We start from the raw sequence: 22996 nt of genomic DNA on the forward strand, positions 1-22996 counted from the left end.
AAGTGTTCAAACACGGGTTTCCAAAAAAGGTAAATTTTTATGCCAATCACTTAATGTCGGCCGGAATTAAGTTTAAACAAAAAAAAAAGAAATGAAAAGATACAAAAATGACATTCAAACCCATCCTTACACTTTAAGCAAACTTGCAGAATATGAAAAAATGTATTTGCTGTGCGTTGTTTTAAATGTTTATACTTATTAAATTTTTTTTCCATAAATTTTTGTTGTAAGGTCACGATTGTCACGTGGTATATGTTTTGAAACACCCGTGTATATTTAAGAAATTTTCATATCAAATTAATATATATATATTTTTAATTATTATCTATTTTTAATATTAACCATATCTGCTGCCATAATTTTATCTTCACAAAAGAACCATCATTTAATAGTACAATCAACAAGAAACTTTATAAAATAATTCCTACAAGTAGAGCATAAAAAAAAATAATGAAAAGCCGCCCTAAGACAACACCCTTCTGGTGCCATTTAAACCGGTTTAATTATAACAGTTAATCGGTTTAAACAGGTTTAATTTAACCGGTAAGTCAGTCTGACGTAGGACATTGTCTTTTTCTACCAAATGGGAATGACTTACCGTTACAATTACACAAATTCTTTTTTTGGAATTTGTTTCATATCAATGGCGCCAATTTCTATAAATAGATTTTTTTTTCTTTTTTTAACTTTTTTAATGAAAAATTGACTTTCGCGGTTATAACATTACTGTAATAATTAATCAATGTCTAATAACACTGAACATAAGGTTATTGCTAATTCAAATGAGTGGATTAATTGGATTGAAGAATCTATCGCAAAAGGATACACTAAATATTATGACTATAAACATTTTAATAATATTCAAGAAATTGGTTTTGGATGTTTTGGAAAAGTTTATCGTGCAAATTGGAAAAATTCACACGATTTTTTAGCATTGAAATCTTTTATTAATTTCAACATTGCTGCCAAAGAAATTGTTAATGAAGTAATTATACTGTAACATAAAAAATATTTAATATGCTTGTACAATACGTTTCTAATTTATAATAATATTTTGATTTAGCTTAAGCTACAACGTGACGTTGATTTTCATGAGAATATCATTCGCTTTTATGGCATTTCCACAGGTATTATAAATATTTTAATAACTTATAATTTTTTATAAAAATGAAAAAAAAATCTAAAATATTTGTTATCCTTCAAAAGAAAACCAAAGTGATAATTCAGGAAAATATTTTCTGGTTATGGAATATGTCGATAGTGGTACCCTTCGAAATTATTTAAGTGAACACTCTGAAAACCTTATTTGGAATGATAAATTGAATTTGGCACTTCAGTTAGCTAATGCTATATCATGGTTACATGATAAAGAAATCATGCATCATGATTTGGTAAGTTATTTGCTTATTTGCATTTAATTAAATTATACTATAAGATTATATACCCACAATATACTCATTAATTTTATTTATCTAATGTCGCGTTCGCGATAAAAAAAAATTTATTTATTGCGTTTAATAATAGCATTCCAATAATATATTAGTTCAAAAGAAAGCCATTAAATTAGCTGACTTTGGATTGTCAAAAAGGATTAAAAAATTAATTAACTTTCAATCAAATTTATTTGAAATAGTCGCTTACATTGATCCAAGAATTTTTAATATTAAAGGGGATATCAACAACCAAAATCAAGTATATTCATTAAATAAAAAAAGTGACATATACAGTATTGGCATACTTTTTTGGGAATTGTCTAGTGGAAGACCACCTTTTTGTAATAAATCATACAATATTGATTTAGCCATGGAAATATTACAAGGTCTTAGAGAGAACCCCATTCCTAATACACCCGAAGGCTATGTAAAAATTTACACTGGTATGTATAATTAAATTTTAATAATGATATATAATTATTAATTAATTAAGTTTATCATTTTTTTATTCAGAATGTTGGAATAATGACCCAGATAAACGTCCAACTGCCAATCAAATTATTATTAAATTAAATGAAATTATTTCAGATTTTCAGCAAAATAATTTTGGGGATATCCAATTATCAAGTATTACAATATCTGAAAATAATAATAATTTATTGCATGAAAAAATGTCCCAAATTATTCAAAATTTTAGTAAGATAAATATAAAAGAAAAAGAGCCTTCAATTTCGTCAAGTCTAATTATAGATAACTTTAGCATGGTGGTTAATGAATTAACTATCCTTCTTGAAAATATAGAAACAAATAGAGGAAAATATGAAATTATTAATTATCTTAAAAATCATAATATAACTTCACAAGAATTTTACAATTGGTTATTAAATAATCAGGATAATTCGGATTCTATTGTTTTACTTGGAGTTCTTAATCATTTTGGAATTGTAATTTGTGTAGATGAACAAAAGGCATTTGGATTATATCTAAATGCAGCAATTTTAGGAAATGTTTATGGAATAATTTGTTTAGGGTACTGTTATGGTGAAGGAATTGGAACCAGTATTAATAAACAGAAGGCATTTGAATTATTTCAAGAAGCAGCAAATTTAGGAAATTCACGAGGAATATATAATTTAGGGTATTGTTACTTAAATGGAATTGGAATAAGCGTTGATAAACAAATGGCATTTGAGTCATGTCAAAAAGTAGCAAGTAAGGGATTTGCACTTGGAATGGCTGGTTTAGGCTATTGTTACGAAAAAGGATTTGGAACCAGTGTTGATGGGAAAAAGGCATTTGAACTATATCAAAAGGCAGCAAATTTAGGAAATGTACTTGGAATTTGTAATTTAGGGTGTTGTTATTTAAATGGACTTGGGACAAGTGTTGATAACCAAAAGGCATTTGAAATATTTCAAAATGCTGCAGATATGGGAGATAATTCAGCTCAATATAACCTCGCTTATATGTATGAAAATGGAAAAGGGATTGAAAAAGATATTGACCAAGCAATTTATTGGTATAAAAAATCTGCTGAACAGGGAGATCAAGATGCTCAAGACAAAATAAATGAGTTAATAAATAATTATTAAAGATTGTTACAATTATTTATGTATAAATTTAATTAATAAAACATACAGCGTTATTCAGTATTTGCCAGTCCACCACTCAAAAAGTTACGTTAAAAATAATATACAGTATTTGTGTAATGGGATCTACCATTAAATATTGTACAACTGATAATTTTTTTAGTGGTTATTATTATCGTGCGGGGATTTAATTTTTAGAGGAAATCTTTTTCTTAGGTTAGGATCGTTCGGTACCTTTTTAGGTTGAATATTTTAGGTCTGAAATAAAGGCTTCGGGTTGAGAAATTCTGGTAGTATGTAAATTAGTTTTAAATTTTTTAATTTTTTAGGTAAATCTAACATTTGATCAGATATTGATCATTTCCCCAACTCGTTCTTGTTCGCAACATATCCATATTTGACGTTAATTACCTGATTAGTCCGAAGTGTAACGAATGAATACGACAATAGTAACTTTAATATAATAAATTTTTTCATCTGTATTGATTTAAATTGCGAAAAAAGTAAAATTGTGCCGTAATTGGTAAATTGGTAATCAGACGGCAATATTTTTTTTTTTTTTTTTTTTTTGATTTGACACCGATTGGAAGCTTTCAGATAAAATGGTTGTACTGTGACAAATCAGTAAGTGATATTTTGTTTGATTTTTTATTTTATCTTTTTTTGATAACTAATTATACTATTTAACTCTCTGAGTACGTCTGATGGTTGGATGAAGTAATAGCATGGGTTTAATTTATGTTTAGGCGTAATTTATTTCCTAATAAATTTACTGCTCTCAGTGAGTATTTTTTAATTAAACTATTCTAATTTCAAGGTTCTATTAGGATTGAGAATATAAAATGACCAGATTGTATTCTGCTACGATGGTTCGTAATTTGCAACACAGCTTATTAAATATGTCAACAACATAATCTGCAAGTTCTACTAATCTGCAATTTCGAAAAAAAATTTGTTATATGATGAAGTAGTAGAACTTTAATTCTACAGCCACAACTTAGAATATAAATTTAATCATATAACCACTTGCTTTTTATTATTATATTTATATTTTACTTATCAAATTTTTTCTTTAAAAAATTTTTAAACATACAACTATTAATAAGTCATTTTATTATAAACATTTATTTGAAAAATCGGTAGGAATATAATTGATATTTAACTTTAATCATGTTATTTCAAATATTTTTTGGTAATAATCAAGAAATAAAGAACCAAAATTTGTGATTTCAAATTAATATATTGTTCTAGCAATTTTCTGACAACAAATATCAAGGGAATATCCATTAAAAGAATTTTAATGTCAAATTTAAAGTATTTTTCAGATTACTTATAATAAGATAAAGTTATAAAAAACTAAATTCTTTTTCAAAGATTAGTTTTCTGGAATGGATATTAGAATATATTAACTAAAAATATATTGAAGTTTAATTCGCCACTGTACATTGTATTGGAATACAAAAACCAAATTATGTAATGCAAACAAAGTAATTTTATTTAAAATATAAATTAAATTTAAAATAAGTGTTAATTCAATTGCATTTATTAGTGGCGACTAAGTTGCCACACATCAACCTAACTAATCAGATATAATATCCATGAAACTCCATATTATTTCGATATAACAGATAATAGCTAAATTATACATTATCATAATATACATAGACTACAATCTTTTACAAAGAATACCATAAATTAAATGTTAACATTATGACTTACAAGTCATTAATACAATAATTATCTAAATCTACATGACGTAAATATTCAAAACTTCTGATTACTCCATCACCTTTATATTTATTGATCAGTTTTGTATAATCCTCTCTCATATATATACGATCAACAGTAAATATAGAAAGCGCACGTCTAATTCTCCATTTCTCTAAGAATTCTTCCCAGTTTCCTAAAGAAAATCGGAATCCATTACCAAATCTAATTTCTTTTAAATTAATTGGTCCTGAATTAATTAATACTTTTAATAATTCTTCCCCATTTTTTAAAAAATTTTCATGAGTTTCGTTATCTACAGTATTTGATAAAACTATTAATAATGATTTTAAATTTTGACAAATTTTTAACAATTTTTCAAACTCAGTGAAATGCCTCTTTAATGGTGGAAATACAATTGATAAATGCTCAATAGAAGGACAATTTTCATAGACTTTGCAAATAAAATTGAGAGAATTCTCATTAAAGTCAAAGTCATCAAATCCAAGATCAACAATTTCATAGGGTCTTAATAAAATTTTTTTGAGGTATCTCCCACTATTTTCAATTATATTAGAAATTACATTTAATTGATTAAAATTTATATTAACCACCTCAAGTTCATGGTAAACCATTATTCTCAATTGCTCTAATTGTTCTTCAGTAAAAAAAAGAAAGTCATCAATTACCAATATTTTTAGTTTATAGAATTTTGGAAGTATCTCTTGAAGTAATGTGCCATTCATATATTGGAAATATATTTTTAAACGATTAAGGCTATCTGCCTTTTTTTCTAGCGCAAGAAAAATCTTCTCATAAGGATCTTCTGTAAGAAAATCATCATAATGATCATCCTTCCATTCAAAATGCTTTAAATTCTTTTGAACTTCAATTAACTTAGCAATTCCATGATTAGGTTTTGGGCTCATATTAACAATGATGAGTCTCTGTATATATTGACAGTATTGCGATAACCCATAAAAATATGAAGAATCAATAGATGTATCACATTCTAATTCACAAAGTGATTCAAGACGAACCTTAGCTTCCGGAAAATAAAATATTTGGTGTTTAATTGTCCTCATATCAAAATACTTCAATTCTGGACATTTTTTCATAAGGAGATTATAAAATTTTTGTTGTATAAAAAATTGGTTATAAGCTAAAGATGTTCCAATAGAAATTATAATATTTATAGTGTCTATATTGATACTTCTACAGTAAGAAAAATAATCAAATAAGAGTGATTGGTTTAAACCCGAAGGTAATTGAATTTTTTGATTTGTTACGAACTCTTTGATATCATCAAATAAATAGCAAGAAATAATGATGAATAATGAGATTTTATTACTATAATTAATACCCTTGTAGCACCAAGGATTCCTCCATAAAATTGGAATCACGGTTTCACACCAAAGTCTATTTATCATTAGACACGGAAAGAGAGATTTTGAATCTTCTTGTAATTCTTCAAATATTAAGTAAAGAATATCTTTATTGAGTTCGGACATTCTATGTTCAAAAGAAAAAATGAAAATGGCTTAAAAAAATTTTTTTGTTTTTACACCATGAAACTTCTAAAGGTATTTTCAAAAAATATATTTTCAAAGTATGAAACATTCGAAACAAAAGAAATATACGAAAGCTATTTATAGAATAATCCAACTCCAATCAATTTGCCTAAATTGGATTATTCTGTGCGACCATTAACTTTTGATCAGCAATGTTTCACAAATCACAATAGCAAAAATAAATAAACAAATACTACGCAAATATGATGTCATTTATGTTATAAAAACTTCAGCAGCATTATTAATTTATACAACCGTGTACACATTTGCGAATACTCATAATTCAGTCCAACGATATTATTTAATAAAACAGGCATTTTTATTATAATGAATTAATAATTATTTTATCATACTATTTTCTCAATGCTTTAATTACTTATATCCACAATGTGAAAATTTAGTGATAAGCACAGAAATTTACTATGCCAACAAGACAGCAAATATCAAGAATATATTTGATTAGCAATATTAGGATATTCTTTAAACTAACCTATTCCTTTATTAATACTTGTTCAATTGATGATATTTAATGTAGAAGTCAAGTTATTTGTTATAAATTTTATTATTGTTCCTTGGATTCCTGTTTTGCCTGCATGAAGTGATAAATGGGACTAATCGTCGAAATTCTCTTCCATTTTATACACTTTGTAATGATATAGATTGCGTGATCTTGGAATAGGTTTGACATATGTATATTACGGGAAAGTACAAGAAATAATGTTAACAGATAATTGACGAATAAATCAAAGAAATATCTTTCCACGGTGATCTAAGGTTCCTCATCGGAATCATGTAGTAATTGTATGCCCTACATTTCTTACTTTATTCGTAATTTCAAAATTCAGTTATTCACCTTATATTTTTCTTACTGTATTTTCAACAGAAATATGCATCGATCTAAAAAAGTCTGTGCTATTATTTATCTTCTGAGATTTTACATTGAGAGAAAGAGTGACTAAACTCGTGATGAATTACCACAAATTTTTGTTCTTTTTAGAGGTATTTTGTTTCGCTGTATTATTATTATGATAGTAAAAGCAATAAGACATGTTTATTTCATTCAATCACTGATTTATTTTATTTATTTTATGTTATTTACTTTATTAAAAGAAAGTGGAATAATAATATAGGCACATATAAGAGATAAAACTAGACCATTAATGTATCAAGCGATATCTTAATTGTTATTAAACGCTCATACTAAAAAATATGATCCCCCTTTCGTAAAAAAAAGAAGCTGTCGATAAAAATGCGATAGTATAAAAGTGTGGGTGGTTAAAAGTCAAAGGAAAAGAAACAGAAGAGTAACAAGAGACGTCAAAATTCAAGTGTTAAATCTATGGCCTATTTGAAGAAAGTTAGGAGCTGGTTCACTAAATTGAATTTCAAATATCATTGAAAATATCCACACTAAGCTGTATACAAAATTTGTTAATGCGACATCACAAAGTTATGTGAAATTTAAAATATGTGTAGAAAATTTGCTATTTTGGCCCATTAAAAAGTGAAAGTTTTGATAGTTTTTTTAGCAACTATAGATAGCATGTCGCTATAATTAAAATTTATTGATTTCGTTTGCTCAAAATAGGAAGAGGGTTTCCAAAGGATGAAATGATTAACAAACAGACTGAACAAATCATATGACGCTTCATTACCACTTAATTGGAATTATTTATTGTTTCAACAAGACTACATGAAATAGATTTCAATAGGTGAAAATTGTTGCTATTGCATAATTATTACTAAATTACATGATATAACGACTAGTGGGATAGTTAACTATTGCAGGTATGCTATAGGATATATAAGTTAGAATTCTTTAATGAAAATAAGAATCATTATTTTCCATTCTTCTCTTAAAATACTAGTAATTATTAACTAAAATACAATACAAGACTAGTAAATAGATTTACATATAAGTAATTCTATATAATTATTTTGGCTATACCTATTATTGTACGAATATTTTAATTGTTTTCTTTTTTTGTAAATTATCATGTATGTATGTATGATTTTGGTGGGATTTTGAGCTTTGATAGAATATTTTTTTATTTTATGGTAATTGCTTTTCTTATTATAATATTAAAGAAGTAATAAAGTAATTTCATGACTTTTATGGTTAAGAATTTATGATTAGTACAATAATTTTTGAATTTGTGATTGTTTTAATAAGAAAAATACTTATTAAATATAAATTAGCTTTAAATTTTGTTGTTCTCTCTCTTTTTTCCTTCCCTTTTACTTTTCTCATCTAAATATGATCATGTTATATTTTCAAGTATGTCAGAATAATAATTTTTTTATGACTAGAAGTTTTGACTTGAAAGTATAACTGAATAAAACTATATTATGTAGAGTGACAAGTTGAACTGATAATTGCAATAAAACATCTGAAAGAAGGCTTTCAACTAATATATGAAAATGATCACAACTTTTAAATGATAATACAAAATCTTTATAAATATCAAATTGTATTTATACATGTAATTTAATATACAATAATGAATAGTCATAAATTCATACCAGTTTATAGAAATTATTTTATTATTATTACAATATCTTCAACTAATTTATAATGAATTTTAATGACCAAATCTTCAAACAATTAGACATATTGTGATTTGTGATCATCATATCGTTAATACTTGAACTCTTTCATTTTTCGTTATTCAATTACATTTAATACTCCTTCATAAATTATCCTTTCGTTATTTTACTCATCTCAATTTTTTTTTCAAATAATCTCTTTATTGAATGCCCGTCCTCATGTAGATATAAATCATACAACTCAATCGCTCAAGTTTGTATTTATATTAAAAGATGTTCCTGAAGCCTTGAGCTTCCAACTGTTTGAGTTCTTTCACTTTATCCACGTGGAAAAAAAAATTCTTCGCTTCGCAATTTTAAAATGTGAATCAAATTTACGATTATGTAAAATAATATTTGATTTTTTAAACAACAAATCTACATAAATACATGAAATTCATGTTGGGTTATACGAACGTGATGGTCCTGAAATTGATTTTGATTGTAAAAGACCATTTTTAAAAAATTCTATACACACATATTTTAGTGAATTTAATTCAGTTATTTAATTTTAATAATGATTTTAATAATGTTATTAATGTAAATATAATTATTAATATTAAATAAATTAAGTAATATCATAATAATATATTCATATTCAGTATGGTAAACCAGTATGGACTGTATTGGTATACCGTACACAACATAGTTGATATTTTTATATGACGTAATAATTTTGTATTAGTCCTCAACATTTTTACAAAATTTTTGGCTAATCTATGATTTTAGTCATCCAATCAGATTATGTATGATTGGCAGAATAAATAATAAATTATGTATGTTTTTATTTTATAACGATTATAACGAAAAAAATTTTTAACTAAAATTACTAGTCTATAACATTATAGACATCGATATAACAGTAAATTACACAATTAAAATAAAAAAATCACGTGATTAGTTTTTCATTTCATTGACAGATATCCGCATGGTTCACGTTAATCGGTTAATTGAAATTTTTAGTGTAACCGATCAAAAATCAATTGTTGCTTGACGATGTGATCTGTGTGCTTAGTCGACACAATCTTATTTTCTGTGTAACTACGAATATATAATATCCAGTTATTAAATATATGTATTCTTAGTTTGTAATTCTTTTTATTTGTAACTTATCAGAACTTATCCAATTATTATAAACTAAGAAACGTAAATTATGAGTCTTATGTAGGTAAAGTGATGAATTGCGTAGAATAATTGACAATTCTAGTCGGGAAATTCTGAACATTTTGATTAAGATTAATATTGTTTAGTCAGATGATACCAATATCAAATTTGATAATTTAATAAAATACGTATATTACAGTGATACATATACATTAAATAAAGAAAACAGTAAATATATGTAATACTGTACATGTATTGTATTTAATTTTTTCAAGTATTATAAACTTAATAATATTTTTATTTTAATAAAACATATATGAATATTCTACGTTAAAAATTTTATATTGAAAGAAATTTTGTAACGTTTACTTATATTTTAACTATATATAAAAAACATATTTAAAGAAGTAATTTTTAGCATAATTTTTCTTATTAAACAATTTAATCTTAATAATAAATTAATAATAAATTAATAATTATATATCTTTTAAAATCTTTTTGATAATAAAGAGAACTATTATATATATCATTATCTAGTATTAAAAAAAAAATATTGAGCATTGACTGCATAATAGAAAAATAATATATAATAATTTTAATGAGAAAAGACGAATCAATTTTATTTGTTCGTTAGGGTTAGGGTTAGGGTTAAGGTTAGGTTAAATTAATTTCATTTAAATATCATTTTTAATAATGAAAATTTTATATTTGCGTAAAATTATTTAGAAATGTTTTTTTTTTTGTTATTAAAATATTAAAATTTCAGAACTAGAAAAAAAAATTATAATAATAAATTGTATAAATTATTATTAATTTTTTTCTTTTGAAATGAGTATATTAAAAATAATTCATTTATTCCTCCAAAAAATTAATTTGTCGTGAAGGACGTAACCTAAAACCCATTGCTGAAAAAACTGATTTGAATATATCAAACATAAAATCCAATAACGAAATGAGGAGATTATCACGTGTATGATATGCATGAGTTTTGGTAACAAAGACAAAAAATTCATCCGATGATCTAGAAACCAGTGTCCGATCATCCCTATTTTTTATGGTTTTTGTTAATAAAATTTATATTTAATAAAAAATTTGCTTTTGTTTGTAAACTCCTTTTATTCGTTAAAAAGGAAATTTTGGCGTTAGCTTCAAAATTATAAATAATCCCCCTTGGCGTTCATATTGTTCAAACCAAAAAATATTTTTTCCTAAAAATAATAATAATAATAATAAACAATAAATCATTTCACATATTCTTTTCAAAGATGGAAAACCAAAGCTCCTTTAAGGTTTATACCGCTATTGAAATTACCAACCCTGTTGATGTTGGTAAATTAATTGGTCATAAAGGATGTAACCTAAAACCCATTGCTACAAGAACTGGTACAAACATTCACGTGGACAAAAAAGAAAATGAAGAGCTAGTAATAATTAAAATTCAAGTTAAAGTAGAAAATGATTCATCTGACAAGAGGATCAAGGAAGCAATTTATCAAATGATGCAATCAAAAAAAGAAGAAAAGAAAGTTAGATTTTCGGATGACGATAATCATCAACACGTACCACCAAGAACACCACCAAGAAATCAGAGAGATTTTGATTCGAAGGAAAGAAGAAATAATTTTAATCAAGAAACCTCTTATGCAACAAATTCACGACAAGTAAGATATTTTAACAATATATAAATTTGTTAATATTTTTTTTTATTTGATAATTAAAATATTTTTTTGTCATTTTTCCGATTAATATTTAGCCACGAAACAGATATTACGATTAAATACAAATTATCATTTATATAAATATACAATATATATATATTTTTTAGTCATTTATTCATTTATTTAATTTTATTATTAATTATATATATCCGTTTATTTTTTATCAATTATATATTATATATATATATATATTTTTTAAATTATAAATTTTTTTTTTATAATATATGTATAATTTATCCAATTATAAAAAAATTAGATTAGTTATAGAATTAGGGCTGCCTTTAACAAATATTTTCGTTTAACATACTCCTTTGTTTTTTTACATGTAATAACAATAAGTAATAAATGTCTAGTAATTGTTGACGATCTCATGACGTAAGATTGAACTCATGATATACTTCAGTACTTACCACATGGTTAATATATTGTGCCGAAAGGCTTTCGAGGTCATGAGGTGTTACACGCATTTTTTTTTGTTTACGAATATGGAAATTAATTTCCTAATAAAAAAAATTTAAAAACCATTCTTTCTCTCACTTACTCTCTTCATTAAAAAAAAATAAAAATGCAAAACTCCAAATATACAAGAACTTTAACTATTCCAATTCCTCAAAATATTTTAATTGGTAAATTAATTGGTCGTAATATAAAACCCATTGCAGAAAGAACTGGTACACACATCCACGTTGATACAAATAAAATTCCAGCACAAATTAAAATTTATGTAACAATAAAAAAGAAATTCCTCCATTTAAAAATAGAATTAATGATGCAAGTAGTCAATTAAATGATTTGATAAGCAAAATTTCTAAATAAGAAAATAAAAAAGTTGATAAAATTAACAAGAAAAAAGGAAAGAAAAAAAAATAAAACGAAAATAAGGTTCCGAAAGTTACAGATATTGCGGTGGTTAATGATAATTTACTAGAAAAATTTTCAAAATTTTCAAAAAATATCAAAAGAAAATGTTATAAAAATAATAAGCCTGAACATCATATGCAAAGTCCCGATGGAATGTGTTGGTATGGGTTGATTGTAGAAAAAAATTTTGTCAACTTAAACATCCATCTATTCGTCAATATTATAATCGTCATTTAATAATATAAAAGAAATTTTAAAAAAGAATCTAGACTTTTCATGAATAATTAGAATTAAGAAGAAATTTTCAAGATAAAATAATGGTAAGTTACATATTATATATTGACTTACGGTATATTAGTTGTATTACGTATATATAATGATAATAATTACTTAATTTCTTTTCATATAGATTCGTAATATGGAGTAAAGAAATCATAGAGATCATAATGAATATAATAGTAGAATAACAGCAGAAATATGTTCTAGTGAAATTTTGCGTCAAACGCGTAGGTCTTTAATGAGAATTAATATGACCCATCGTGATTTACATATAGCATCTATAAATTAAAAGGGATGGTTAGCTTTTGCTAAGTACTCAAAAATTTCATCCTGCTATCTGGTAGGTGACGTGAGGCAGTATCCCTCTAAAGTATCAAGTAACATAACGAAGTAGTTCGGATCTTCTTCCTATATATTAGTGTCGATATTTTCACCGTCCGTTCCTGAAAACTGCACAATAAAAGGTATAGCTACAAGTATCTGTTTGAAAGAACTTACAAAAACACAGCTTTAGGTTATTGTGTCCTTTCACTGACATCTCTCCTGGACACACAAAGATTTATTATCATCCAGAAATTCTGAAAACAGAGAAGGACGTTCACAGTAAAACTGTGGCCACGAAGTGCTTCCAGTTCTCTGAATCCAAAAGTCCTCAATGAGAACAAATTATTGCATGAGAGAAGTTGAGGAAGGCACATAACTATTCCTGATTGTGGAATAGTAGACCTCAACACTGAGAAGATCTGATCCGTATCTCTCAGCCAGGTCCGTCAGTTAACAGAGTTATCATAGATAGACCTGCCAGACTCACAAGGTTGCCGTAACTTCCTTGATCATTGCATCCACTTGTTCACCTTCACCAGAAACAAGGGAAATGGTTTAACATACCTTTAATATTGAAATTTGAAACCCAAGTATTGATTTCGCAAATGCACCTCAAGCCCTTAATTTTCACTAAAAAAAAAAAAGACCTAGAAAAAAAGAAGACGGTTTCTTAAAAAAAAGGGAAGACCGAAAGAAAGAAAAACCTGAAAATGAAGACCAAAAGAAAGAGGGAGAAGTCCTAAAAAGAAAGACCGAAAAAAAAGTGAAGACAAAAAAAAGACTTAGAAAAAAAAAAGATGGTGTCTTAAAAAAAGTGAAGACCGAAAGAAAGAAAAGACCAAAAATGAAAGACAAAAAGAGGGAGAAGTCCTAAAAAGAAAGACCAAAAAAAAAAGTGAGGTCTAAAAAGAAAAGACAAGACCGAAAGAAAGAAAAAACCGAAAATGAAAGATCAAAAAAAAAGAGGGAGAGGTCCTAAAAAGAAAGACTGAAAAAAAGTGAAGTCCTAAAAAGACAAAAAAAAAGACTTAGAAAAAATAAAGATGGTGTCTTAAAAAAAGTGAAAAAAGACCAAAAATGAAAGACAAAAAGAGGGAGAAGTCCTAAAAAGAAAGACCGAAAAAAAGTGAAGTCTAAAAAGAAAAGACAAAACCGAAAGAAAGAAAAAACCGAAAATGAAAGACCAAAAAAAAGAGGGAGAAGTCCTAAAAAGAAAGACCGAAAAAAAAGTGAAGTCTAAAAAAGACAGAGAAAAAAAAAAGATGGTGTCTTAAAAAAAGTGAAGACCGAAAGAAAGAAAAAACCAAAAATAAAAGACAAAAAGAGGGAGAAGTCCTAAAAAGAAAGACTGAAAAAAAAGTGAAGTCTAAAAAGAAAAGACTAAAGAAATAATAAAGAGGAAGTAGGGTCTTTTATATATTTTTTTTGTTATCTGAATACCAAAAGATTCAAATCAAATCGGAATGACTCATAACTTATTTGGAATGACTCATGTACTTTCAGATTTTTCTGAAACGCGAAAAACAATCTGATTAATAAGCTCAGAAGCTCAGATACGTGTAAATCACATAATTACCTGTCTTGATCACAATACTTACGAGCAGATATTGTTTATTGTTATTTTTACATAATACGAAATAAAATAAATAAAAAAATGATATAATTTTAAAAATCATGATCTAAGTATCTGTAATAAATGGGTTTTCATATTCTTTGGAATTTCAGAATTTCAAAATAAAAAAAAAATAAATTGTGATTTTTGTGATTGTTCAATAACAATAAAATAATAACAATACCTTACAGCAGGGTCATGCTAAATTTGCCCGCAGTCAACCTAATCAAATTTATAAATGAATAATATAAATAATATAAGAAGGACTGAAGAGTAAAATAGAAGAAAGAAAGGGAAAAAAAGAAACTAGGACCACCATCTACCGCGTTGGACTAGAAATTAAAAAAGGAAACCATTATGTTTTATTACTACTAAGTGTAAGACTGATTTCCATCATATTTATAGTATTTCAGGAATATGTAAATTTATACATGTGTCCAAAAGCAATAATGAAGTTCCTAGTTCAGAAAATAGAAGAATGTTTTACTTTAAGATTCGTAATATTGAATTTCAGTGGTATATATAGTTTTAAATGTAAAGATAATTTTAGTTTATATAAAAAATTTGGTTATTCGCAATGTATCGATCGTGAATTAGAGGCATTAGATTCTTCAGAGATTGCATAAACCTAATTTCATCTTGTATTTATACTAAATATTTTCTGGTTGAAAATTACAAAGAAAACGTACAATTACTTGAAGGTAATAATTAAATTTTAAAATTTTACAAATCTGTTATTACATTATATACAATAAAATTTATTTTTTTTTTAATTTTTCTAGTTTATAACCTAGGAAAAATGAAATTAGATACTATTACAATAAGGGTCAAAAATAGTCAGGATAAACTTATAAGAAAGTATAATAGAAATAATTTCTCGATCAGTAAGAACAAGCAACTATTCTGCTTTACACGAGAGCTTCAATCTGTCAAGTAAGTAATTCATGTATATTGCACATTAAATCTCGTATAAAAGTATTAAATAACTAAAATTTAATATGTTTATTTCTTAAGGTTATACTTTATGGAAAATGGTTTGGAAGCCACATCAAAGAAATTTGATAGCATTGAAAAAATTCACTTATTAGAATTCATTGAAGAAGATAAGAAACTAGTTGTAGTGGGTAGTATCTAAAAAGAGAAAAAACTGAAAATCATAATCTGGGACATGTATAATAATTTTAGAGATATTGAAACAGCGATGGAATTAAAGAAAGATCTTGAGAAAGATAATCTTGATAATCTTACTACTCTTGCTACTCATCTAGCCAGAACTTCAGGAAATATTTTCCAAATTGATAATGATAAAAAAGTTTCATCGGTCCTTAAAGAGGTTAAAAAAAAAGAGGAAGAAGAGAAAAAGGAAAAATTAAATAAGGCTATAAGTCTAGAAAATGAATTACTTAAAAAATATGGTAAAAAATCAAATAGACAACCAGATATTAGTCATAGGGATGGCAACGGTCACGGTCATTAACCGATTATGACCGGTCATGACCGTGACCGATATCGGTCGGTCAAGACTTCTGACCGACCGTTTGACCGACCGTTTGACCGACCATTTGACCGATAACGTTTTCTCAACGTTTTTATTAGGGCAATTAAAAAAATGTACGAATTTTTAATTGTTTTAATAGAAAACGTTGCGAAAACGTTTTTTATTAATAATTTAATAAAAAAAAACGTTTTTCGCAAACGTTTTAATTATTTTAACAAAAAACGTTGCGAAAACGTTTTTTATTAGTAATTTAATTAAAAAAAGACGTTTTTGCAACGTTTTTTAATTATTTTAACAAAAAACGTTGCGAAAACGTTTTTTATTAGTAATTAAATTAAAAAAACGTTTTTCGCAACGTTTTTTTAATTATGTTTTATTAAAAAAAAAGTTTTCGCACGTTTTTTAAATTGCCCTAATAAAAACGTTGCGAAAACGTTATCGGTCAAACGGTCGGTCAAACGGTCGGTCAAGCGGTCGGTCAAACGGTCAGCCATAGCGGTCGGTCAGAACGGTCGGTCGGTCAAAGGTTCTTGACCGGTTATGACCGACCGATGACCGACCATGACCGACCGTTGCCATCCCTAATTAGTCACATTGTACATTACGAGAAAAAAGTTAATTTCGGACCAATAGTTACCGACAAAGAACCATGGGTGTCAAGTAGGGATGGGGAAGTTCCCAAAATGAGCGGTTCGAACCCAGTTTAGAATCAAGAACCGAACCGGACCTGAGAACCGGTTCGATTCTCTAGAACTGAACCCTCCGGTCTGAACCATTCGGTTCGGTTCGGTTCGATTTGTTAATACATGTGCCGATCAATAATTTGATCATAAACATATGGGCCGATTTGGCTCATATCACTAATAAATAAAAGTGATAAATGTGAATTTGATCGACATGTCAATATACAAAAATAGTGAAAATAGTGATAATATCAAATAATGCATGATGACGTATATTTTGATTTTGCTTTTAAGCCAATTGTCAAAGACTTCGCACGCTTGCAAAACTTGATTTCTCAATGTCAAAACCTGTCGGGAATTGGTTTGGAATTGGTTTTTTTTGGAAGGAATTTATTTTTTTTGGAAATGGTAAGTGGTATTGTAAAATTATTTAATAGAAAGGTTATTTGGTAAAATGGCAAAAATAACTCTTATTGCGTTAGAAAAAAACAAAAATAATACGTTCCCATATATTTATTAGAAACATTAAAGCTTTTAAAAAAAATCTTTTTATTATTGTAATTTTAATTCTTATTTATTTTATTACAGGTTTTTTTGGACGTTCTGTGTTATTTTATTTACTACCTTGATGAGATTATGTACCATATCTTTAAAGAGTTATAGCTATAGATAAACATGCTGAGTTTAGATAATTTTTGTATTATAAGAAAGAGTCTTGTTTGTCCTCTTAGAATATTAAAAATTATTTAAATTGGATTATAGGAAGCTTGGATAATAATTTTTGAGCATATTATAACATTTATTTATAGTTTTCGTGATTTCTTGGTCTCCTGTTATTCATTTTGAACAATTTTACTTTATAAAAATAGATATAATGATTGTTTTCAAGTGGTTTATAAAATAATTCTATTTATTATGAAATTTGTGTGATTAAAATTATAAAATTTTTTTTCTTTGAATTCTTTTAACGAAATTTTTTTAAAGTTCGTATTTATTGATCACTACGCACGTGAAATTTGACCAATAAACGGACTTTAGCTATGGTGATAAATGTGACAATGATCGACAACCCACAGGTGACATAATTGAAGTGAGACAAATCGGCCCATATGATTTATTATAGTTATCCTATAAAAAATTTTATCCGTTATTTCTGTAAAAATTCTGTAAAAATGAGCCTTTTACGGATCCAATGATCCATTCACTGAAAATGTAAATAACTCGATAAATTCCGGGATATAAGGTTATTATTACGTTATTTTGTATCACGCCGGAATTACATAAAATCGAACAATATGTAAGTAATGTAAATCTTATAGTTTATTTGATTACATAATCATTATATTTACGTTGATCCGATACATACTTTATTATATTTTTGCTATATATTTTTATATGTATTCGTTATTAATAAATATAACACTAAATAAATAATTTTAAATAATTTATAAAAACATTTGAGTATTTGAACTTAATTTATGAAATTAATTCTATCATACGTACAAACAGTACAAAAAATTATATAAAAATATCTATAAAAATATAAACGGAATTATCCGTGAGAAATTGATTTTATCATGAAGATTGAATTCTAACTATGACAAAATTCCGGATCATAATTCACAAAAAAGTAAAAATTGATAATATATATTAATATAAACAATGTGATGTTTAACCTAAAAAAGAATCTACTTTCCTTGTGTAATAGCCGATAACTGGATTATTCATAAATAAATACTGATGATCTAAGAATAATATTCTCTTTTCGGAATGGATGTTCTGAAAGAATGTCAAGCGATGAAGAATTCAACCCCGACCAAGAAAATCTAGAAGAATATGACACTGAAGAGTGGAAAGGTTCTGAGGAGCAAATTTGTTCAGAACTTAGTGATTTGGACATATCAAATACGTTAGGAAGTACTGTATGATTATACTTTGATAAGAACCCATCATACGCACCAGGCTATAATGTCTGTAAAAAGTGTTCATATAGATATAAAATAACAACGGGTGTTAGTACTTTACGAAAACATCTTAATAAACACCAATTACGAGCACCTATGAAGAAATATCAAGTCTTGACTAAAAAAGGCATTCCTTTCAACTATGATGAACAAAAAATTCACGATAAATACCTTACCAATTGGTTGATATGTGATCTCCAGCCCTTTACTACCGGAACAAATATTGCACAAGAAATAAAGCGTACCTTGGAGGAGTTCAATATTTTTGATAGAATTATCACGCTCACAACAGATAATGAGTCCACTATGATAGTTTGTGGAAGAGAGATAGCTTTAACTATAGAAGATGAAATTTCTTCCATGACTTTTTCTCATTGCCGATGCGCCGCGCATGTCCTAAATTTGGGCGTACAGGAAGGATTAAAACTTATTGATGATTCTGTTAAAAAAGCGCGTAAACTTATGAAGAGTATCAAAAATTCAACTCGCTTGTGTGATGAGCTTCATCTCCTATGTGATTTAAAGAATATGAAATACCTTAAACCTCTTATTGATATAGTTACTCGCTGGAACTCGACCTTTTATATGCTAAGACGGTTGGAAGTACTTAAACCAGCATTAGTCTTACTGGTAGCTGATAATCGATCAATCAGTATCTATTATCCAAATGATGATGACTGGATTGCTATCAAAGTAAATAAAAACATTTAAATAATAAAATAATTTTTATTCAATTTTCTAATATTACTTCCTTTACCTTTAAACTAGGATACACTCTTACTTCTTGAACCCCTGGAAAGAGCTACCAAGTATTTATCTGCATCTTCCTATCCAACTATAGGAGAAACTCATTTTATTTTTTCAGGAATCCAAGCACATTTAATAAAATATATAGAAAAGGAAACTTTTACTCAACGTGATATGGCATCTTCAATATATAGGAAAATTCGACAATATTGGATGATTATGGACGAATCTTCAATAATTTCTGCAATTGTAGACCCTCGAAATAAACTTACAGTCTTCCCAGAAGAATCAAGGTTGAATGCTCTCAGGCATATCCAAGACATATACAAGATTTACAAAGAGCAATTCACACCTATGAATATAGTGCAATATGCTTCTAATAGCAAACGCCAGTATTTTTTACTACTCCAACAAGAAAATGAAGTAGACCGAATTAATGAAGAAATGTTTACTTCAACAATAGAATTGGAAGAACTGGATCATTATCTCCAATTACCAGTTGATGTGGGAACTGACCCTCTTATGTGGTGGCAAGCGCATTATAATGAATTTCCAGTTTTATGTAATATTGCGCGAGATTTTCTCCCTATTCAAGCAACTAGCGTTGCATCAGAGCAAGCATTTTCGGTTGCTGGAAACACAATTACTAAAACCCGAAATCGTTTGTTACCAGAGACAGCAAGAGCATGTCTGTGTGTGAAAAGTTGGATGGATAAGGGTTTGATTGAATAATAATTAGTAATTTTTATATTGAATAATGCTTAAAAAAAAACATTATATTAATAAATAATGGAAAGAACAATATAATTGTATATTTGTATTCTTGGGAGGTGTGATTTAGGTTTTAGTGAGAAAAAGGTTATAAAAAACTTTTTCTTTTTAATTGTTGAAGTACATTTACAGTAATTTTATTAATACTGCAATAAACGTTTTAATTTTAGCTTTATACATTTTTCTCAAAAAAAAAATTCGCGTTTATTTAATATTCAATTATTTATAAAGTGCACAAAAGAAACTAACCTTAAAAAATTAAAATCAAGGTTTCGCATACACTAGAGACCAATTAAACTGCGATATTAACAAACAAGTTGTGGCTTGTCAGATGATCAGATGACATACCGTTAATTATTTAAAATTCAAACTGACCTGAAGAACTGAACCGCTCAGAACCACTTTTTTGAACGAACTGGTTCAAAACCGGTTAAACCGCTTTGCAGAACCAGAACCGAACTGATAGAACCGTCCCCATCCCTAGTGTCAAGTGATTACGAAAGAAATTCTTATTGCCTTTATCATAACCAAAAAGGGACAGAAGTAGAAACTTTACAACTTATTGTTGGTAGGTCCACTGTTCAAATTTGGCATCAAATCCAAGATGGTAATAAAAACAAAGATAGTCTTCCTAACGAAGGAAAACCATTTCTTGAATATATATGGATAAATGGTATTCCTGTAAATCAAGAAAGAGAAAAGACAAGAATACGGATTGAAGAATTTAAATATAGTAGTAAATTAAATGATTTTAAATTAAATGATTTTTGTTTGAAAGTTTATTGGTATGAAAAAGTTTCAAAGGACAGGAGTAAAGATGAACTAGATAACTCAAAATAGAAAAAGATGATATTGAAATTATTAGAATGGAAAAGGAGAGAACGGAAAAGAAAAAAGGTAGCGAAGTGATACTGTAATTGAAATGGAAAAAATTATTCGACAGCAAGATATTTTTGATAAAGCTAGTGCAGTTAGACATATGTGTAAAGCATTGGAATTTATTAATAAACGTAAGAAATTTCTTGTAAATTACACTAAAGAACATTTCATAAGTGCTTACTATTTATTTTACGAATTCGATATATTTCTTAACAAAAAACTGGATTAACATATTTTCCTACTTTTTTTTTAATTGTATAATATGGAGATTTATCAAATAACGCAATGTTATGAAAAATTTGGTTCTTGGTAATTGTGATCATTTGATAAAATTTATATTATTTGGAAATGATGATGATGTTAATAAAGCCAATAAGTTACATATACCAAAAAAACATTTTGGAAAAAGAAGGAGGCTAAAATTCACAACACCAAAGAGCATGAAATAAAGAATGTTTTGGAATTAGCAATCTATTATTGTATAAGCAAGTATTGATTAATTAATAATTTTTAAGCATTATCGGTTATATATCATTAAGTGGATTAATTAATTATTTTTTATTTTTACAATTTAGGTCGTGAAATTAAAGGTACTATTATTGTTGTTACCTTTTGGAATATTATTCTAGACATGCAACAGATTATGCAAGTTGGATGAGTACTGTTTCTAAGATGCTTCCTCTATTATTTAAATACAATTATGGTTCATTATTTTAATTCTTTTAAGATTTGGAAAGGATTCGATTTACATGTAATTTTTTTATTTATAGATGATTATATCAGAAAATTGTTTTGTAAAAGAATGTTTTGCAAATCAAAATTACCTTTCAATACAAAAACACAATATTATTATTCCAGTAAAATATCAAGAAAGGAATAGTTAAATTTAGAGCGTTTGAAGTCAATTTACCTTCTAACAAAATTAAATGGTACAGTATGATTTGGGAAACATACAAATCTATTACGAATACAATATATAAAAAATTAGAAGACTTGGTCAATAAAGATGTTGAAAGCCACCATTAGCTTTACGAGTAGTTCCACTTCCTGAATTTACTATAAACAATCGTGCTTCACAACAGAATAAACTGGGGAGAGGTTATTTTATTTTAAATCTTTTTTTGTCCTTATTCATACCACGATGGTACAGCATTAGTTGGAAAGAAAAGAATAAGTTGAGCCCCTTTGCTAGTGTTCAACTATCTTTGACAAATTTCAAGTTTTTTGCATTCTTTTTATTTTTAATATACTAATTTTTAGCTAAAATCCAACTCAAAAAACAAAAAGCATTTGAAAAAATATTTTAATAAAGTAAATAAACACTTAGAGACTGACAAGAAGTTATATATTCAATATTTAGTTTGAAGATTATTTTGTATAAATACGATGTTACATTTTACCTGGAATTTTCAAATTTAACCAATTTTAGGTCAGAATTAAGAAAATTTCAGCCAGAATTATGGATTTGAAAATCATTAATTTAGACAATTAAACAAGTTTAGATTGATTTTAAACTTTACAAATGTATTATATATTGGAAGAGGGTGCTATTGACCATAATAAAGTGAATTAGGAGATTACATGAGCAATGATCGCTATTTGGATATTTCGGCTAACTACACTATTATTTAAAAAAAGTGTATTTAGCCAAAAATATTCAGCCAAAAATA

General features: G+C 26.8%; 5 protein-coding genes across 5 annotated transcripts; 4 read left to right on the forward strand and 1 right to left on the reverse strand.

The window, feature by feature from the left end:
• Positions 1 to 742: 742 nt before the first annotated feature.
• OCT59_023992 (uncharacterized protein) lies at positions 743 to 3025 on the forward strand (the record flags this gene model as incomplete). Its single annotated transcript, XM_025328181.1, has 5 exons — positions 743 to 985; positions 1064 to 1127; positions 1207 to 1391; positions 1525 to 1876; positions 1947 to 3025. The coding sequence occupies 5 exons, from the start codon at positions 743 to 745 to the stop codon at positions 3023 to 3025; spliced, it is 1923 nt and encodes a 640-aa protein (XP_025167735.1).
• Positions 3026 to 4737: 1712 nt separating this feature from the next.
• Positions 4738 to 6240, reverse strand: OCT59_023993 (uncharacterized protein; the record flags this gene model as incomplete). The annotated part of the gene is made up of 1 exon (XM_066135099.1): positions 4738 to 6240. One exon carries the CDS (start codon positions 6238 to 6240, stop codon positions 4738 to 4740), a length of 1503 nt encoding a protein of 500 aa, XP_065991156.1.
• Positions 6241 to 11255: 5015 nt separating this feature from the next.
• Positions 11256 to 11675, forward strand: OCT59_023994 (uncharacterized protein; the record flags this gene model as incomplete). Its single annotated transcript, XM_066135100.1, has 1 exon — positions 11256 to 11675. The coding sequence occupies one exon, from the start codon at positions 11256 to 11258 to the stop codon at positions 11673 to 11675; it is 420 nt and encodes a 139-aa protein (XP_065991157.1).
• A 3908-nt stretch (positions 11676 to 15583) lies between these two features.
• On the forward strand, positions 15584 to 15919 carry OCT59_023995 (uncharacterized protein; the record flags this gene model as incomplete). The annotated part of the gene is made up of 2 exons (XM_066135101.1): positions 15584 to 15717; positions 15799 to 15919. 2 exons carry the CDS (start codon positions 15584 to 15586, stop codon positions 15917 to 15919), a joined length of 255 nt encoding a protein of 84 aa, XP_065991158.1.
• Positions 15920 to 15985: 66 nt separating this feature from the next.
• Positions 15986 to 16261, forward strand: OCT59_023996 (uncharacterized protein; the record flags this gene model as incomplete). Its single annotated transcript, XM_066135102.1, has 1 exon — positions 15986 to 16261. One exon carries the CDS (start codon positions 15986 to 15988, stop codon positions 16259 to 16261), a length of 276 nt encoding a protein of 91 aa, XP_065991159.1.
• Between the last annotated feature and the right edge of the window lie 6735 nt (positions 16262 to 22996).

This window comes from Rhizophagus irregularis, chromosome 4 (genome assembly GCF_026210795.1).
Source record: "Rhizophagus irregularis chromosome 4, complete sequence".
NCBI lineage: Eukaryota > Fungi > Glomeromycota > Glomeromycetes > Glomerales > Glomeraceae > Rhizophagus > Rhizophagus irregularis.